This window comes from Ailuropoda melanoleuca, chromosome 1 (genome assembly GCF_002007445.2).
Source record: "Ailuropoda melanoleuca isolate Jingjing chromosome 1, ASM200744v2, whole genome shotgun sequence".
In the NCBI taxonomy this organism is placed as follows: domain Eukaryota; kingdom Metazoa; phylum Chordata; class Mammalia; order Carnivora; family Ursidae; genus Ailuropoda; species Ailuropoda melanoleuca.
This window is the reverse complement of record NC_048218.1, coordinates 79,346,441-79,350,145: the sequence shown is the minus strand read 5'-3', so window position 1 is coordinate 79,350,145 and position 3,705 is coordinate 79,346,441. Positions and strand designations below refer to the sequence as shown.

Here is a 3,705-nt window from a genome sequence, read left to right as displayed (position 1 = left end):
GAATCAAGTCTTCTTCCCATGTTATTGAGGGGCACCTGTGCCCAATACCATGTTATTACCAATACCATTTCCCACCCCAACTTTCCTTTCCCTCCCCTCTACATGCCCCACCCCCCCGACCCCCAAAGTCTGACTAAAGGTAATTTCAGGCAAGCCTCACCCAATCAGCCCAGCTGGGTTAAGGGTTCCTCTGCAGCCTTCAACTTGCTGCTCTGTAATTTCTGGTTTATTTTCTTAATCTCCAGTTCCAAGATGTAGGACCTTTATCTTGTTCAGCATTCTATCCCCCCAGTGCCCCAAACACCACACAAAAGAAGATGCTCAGCAAATGTTTAATTTATTAAGTGTACCAGGGTATAATTCTAATTTATTGTATTTTCATTTTTCTCGAGATATTATAATAGCTAACAAATAGAGGTGCAGGTCAGTCTTTTTTCTTTATACAATATAGACAAAAAGCACTGGGAAGCTACACACCAATCAGCTATTTTTTTCATGGTACCAGATGATCACACTGCTGAGGTCCTTGAATCCATTAACATACAACATTACAGTGCTGCGTCATTTGTTCAAGATCACAGAACAAAATGTCAAGTTTTCAATCCATTTTACAAAACCAGCCAAACTCTACAACAAAACCCTACAGGAAAAAGTAGACCAATCTCATTTATAAACATCAATTTAACAGTATGTAAAATGTAACAAAACAGCAAGATACAAAACCTAAATCCTAGTTACACAAATACAACTTCTAATTAACGACCTACCCCCAACGACACTACTTATGACTCAGACAGTAGCTTTTTCATAAGCAGGACCCCGCTGGCCACTTTTCCACCAGCCCTCACCAGGGGCCGATACCAGCCCTCTCACTGGCCCTGGCCCTAGCTCTCATACTGGCCTCAGCCCTGGCCTTGGCTCTGGCCCTGTCGGCCTCATCTGCCAGGGCCTCACGGTACTGCACTGGCCAGTGCTGGGGTTCTTTCTTATGGAGTTTGGCCACGAACCCCAGGACTTTCATCTTGCTGATTTCCAGGTTGCTCCGGGGACCCCAAGAGAACTCACATTCCGGCGGATTGGTGTGAGGCACCTGCCTGTAATTGAGGTATCGCTGCTGCACAAAATCTTCCATAATAAGCCTCTTTGGGTACCCGAAGAGGAAATGATACTTTGAGGGGCGCACCCCCAACCGACGTAGCATCTCCCAGACCTGTGTCTCCCTGGCACTATTACCTTTCATGTAGATAAGGCCCAAGATCATTATTAACAGACCCAATCTGGGGCCATCTCCTCCCAGATCATCCTCCTCCTCCTCTTCCTCCTCAAGAGGTTTGAGTTTGTTGATCAGGATGTAAGTGTGGTGCTTGCGGCCAAACTGTTTCAGCTCGAAACCAAAGACATACCGCAGATGCTCTGCGGCCCTTGCGATGATCTCAGGAAACAGATCCTTCAAGTCTCCGATTACGTATTTCACCATCTCGGAGCGAGTGATGGGACTCTTCTTCTTGTCCTTCACCAGCAGGAACTGCACCAGCTCGGCCACCGTCCGATCCAGACGGCGGTAGGCCCTGCGCCGGGCCAAGGCTTTGGCTGCCAAGGTCCTCACGCCTTTTGGGGTGAGGGCGGACTCCGCAGCCCCCTCCTCCCTCCGGGCGCCAAGATTCTCCTTGGGGGTCTCCTGCAGGAGTGGGTTCGGGACCTCTTTCTGAGAGGCGGTCAGGGCCTGGGTCTCACCGTCACGGCCGCCATCCTTCTCCCCCTCGGCCTGAAGGATGGGGAGAGCCTCGCTCTCGGGTTTCTGCAACATGTTTCGGGCAGGCAGGTGCAGAGCGCGTACACGGGCCAAGGGGTATGCAAGCCGCTGCGCAAACCCCGGCGGAGGGGCGGGACAGAGCCTGGGGCCGCGGGAAGAGGACTAGGAGAGAGGTCAGGGGGGCTTTCTCGGGATGCTGGGCTGCACTGCAGAGGACTCGGGACCGCTGCCGCAATGCCGCCGGCGCCGAAGACCTGCGCAGCGCCCCGGCACAGCCTCCGTACGCCCGCGCGCCGGTTCGCCGGGCCACTTCCGGCCAGCTCAGCCAAGATGGTGGCCGCGGGCCCGCGCGAAGCTCCGCCCCTTCCGGCTCCCGCTGGGTTTGGGTTTGCATGCAGGGGCGGTGGGAGGTGTGCCCTCAGCGCTGCCTTTTAGGCTCCAGAGCTGGAGGAAGGTAGCCAGGGCTTTCTCATCCGAGGCATACAGAATGGGAAGTGTTTCCATGGACAAGGTTGAAATAGGGATGGCGTTCTAGCCACGTTTGTTCAGCAAGTGCTTATTTTAAGTGTGTGTATCTAGGATTTTGAGTGATTTTACTGGCTCAAATACAGAGTGCAGGGAGGTAAAGGCTGGGAGACAGGGCTGTGAGGGCCAATCAGTGAAGAACTTTGCACAGGATACTAGGGAGATTGAAATTTATTCTAAACACGATGGGAAACTACTACTGGGAGTTTAAGCAAGGGAGTGTCCAGGCCAGATCTATATCTTTACAGTCTCTTTGGTGGCAGTGTGGAGGATGGATTGGAAGTAGGGACAACCAAAAGCTGGGAATCCAGTTTGGAATCTTATTATAGAGCAGAATAGGAACTGAAACTTGGCTTGTCTTGTTCATTGGTGTATCTGCAGCACCTAGAACAGTGTCTGGCACCTGCAGGCTCTCCATAAATATTGTAAAATGGAGGATGAGGGGGAGATGATAGCAGATTCCACAGGGGTGAAAGGAGAATATAGCTGTCAGAAATAATGACTGATTGGAGAAAAGGGGAGATTCTTTGACCTAATCAAACTTAACTACTCCCATTACTTTTTCCCTTTTTGCATACCCCCAGTTCTTTCTTCTCTCTCCTTCTCACTTTCCCTCCCTCCCTCCTTTTTTCTTCCTCGCTTCCTCCCTCCCCCCCCTTATTTCAGGGCTCAGCTTAAATTCACAGTTCCAAAGCCTTCCTTAATCTCCATGCATGGAAGTTATTTACTGCCATCTCTGAATCACCATAGCAATTTACATTTATTTAACATCCACTTATATAGATCTTATTATGTACTAGGCTCTGTTCTAATCACTTTTCAAATATTAGTTTAATTCTCATTAAGGTACTGTTATCATCATCCTCATTTTATAGATCTGCCTTTCCTATGACATTTGCTATTTGCTAGCTATGTAGTCTTGGGCAAGTTACCTAAGCTCCCTGCCCCTCAGTTACCTTATCAGTAAAATGTATATAATATCAGTAACATTATGGAGATTATGTGAAGTAATGCATATAAAGTATTTAATGCAGTGCTCAGCACATATTGAGTGTTCAATAAATGTTAGCTATTATTTATTGCATATTTTTAATGTGCTGATACTGTGCTAAGTTATTTACATGTATTAACTCATCTAGTCATAACAGCCCTGCCAGATAAGTAGTATTATTATCCCCATTTTATAAGTGAAGTAACACAGAAAGAGGTTAAGTAACTTCCTCAACATCACATGACTGAAATTTGAACCATATAGTATGACTCAAAAGACCATGCTCTTAACCACTATATTAATAGATGTTAATTATTATTATTGACCATACTCTGCTTTGTATTATAATTATTTTTGTGCTTATCTTATTATCCTCCAAAATCAAACATCCTAAAAGCTAAGGCTATGTCTTTAACTCTTGAAGAACCCCTCAGAG

At 47.4% G+C, this 3,705-nt stretch overlaps 1 protein-coding gene across 1 annotated transcript; it reads right to left on the bottom strand.

Annotated features, from left to right (window-relative positions):
• Nucleotides 1-318: 318 nt before the first annotated feature.
• Nucleotides 319-2,086, bottom strand: MAGEF1 (MAGE family member F1). Its single transcript, XM_011220317.3, has one exon. The coding sequence runs from the start codon at nucleotides 1,805-1,807 to the stop codon at nucleotides 845-847; it is 963 nt and encodes a 320-aa protein (XP_011218619.3). The 5' UTR covers nucleotides 1,808-2,086; the 3' UTR covers nucleotides 319-844.
• Between the last annotated feature and the right edge of the window lie 1,619 nt (nucleotides 2,087-3,705).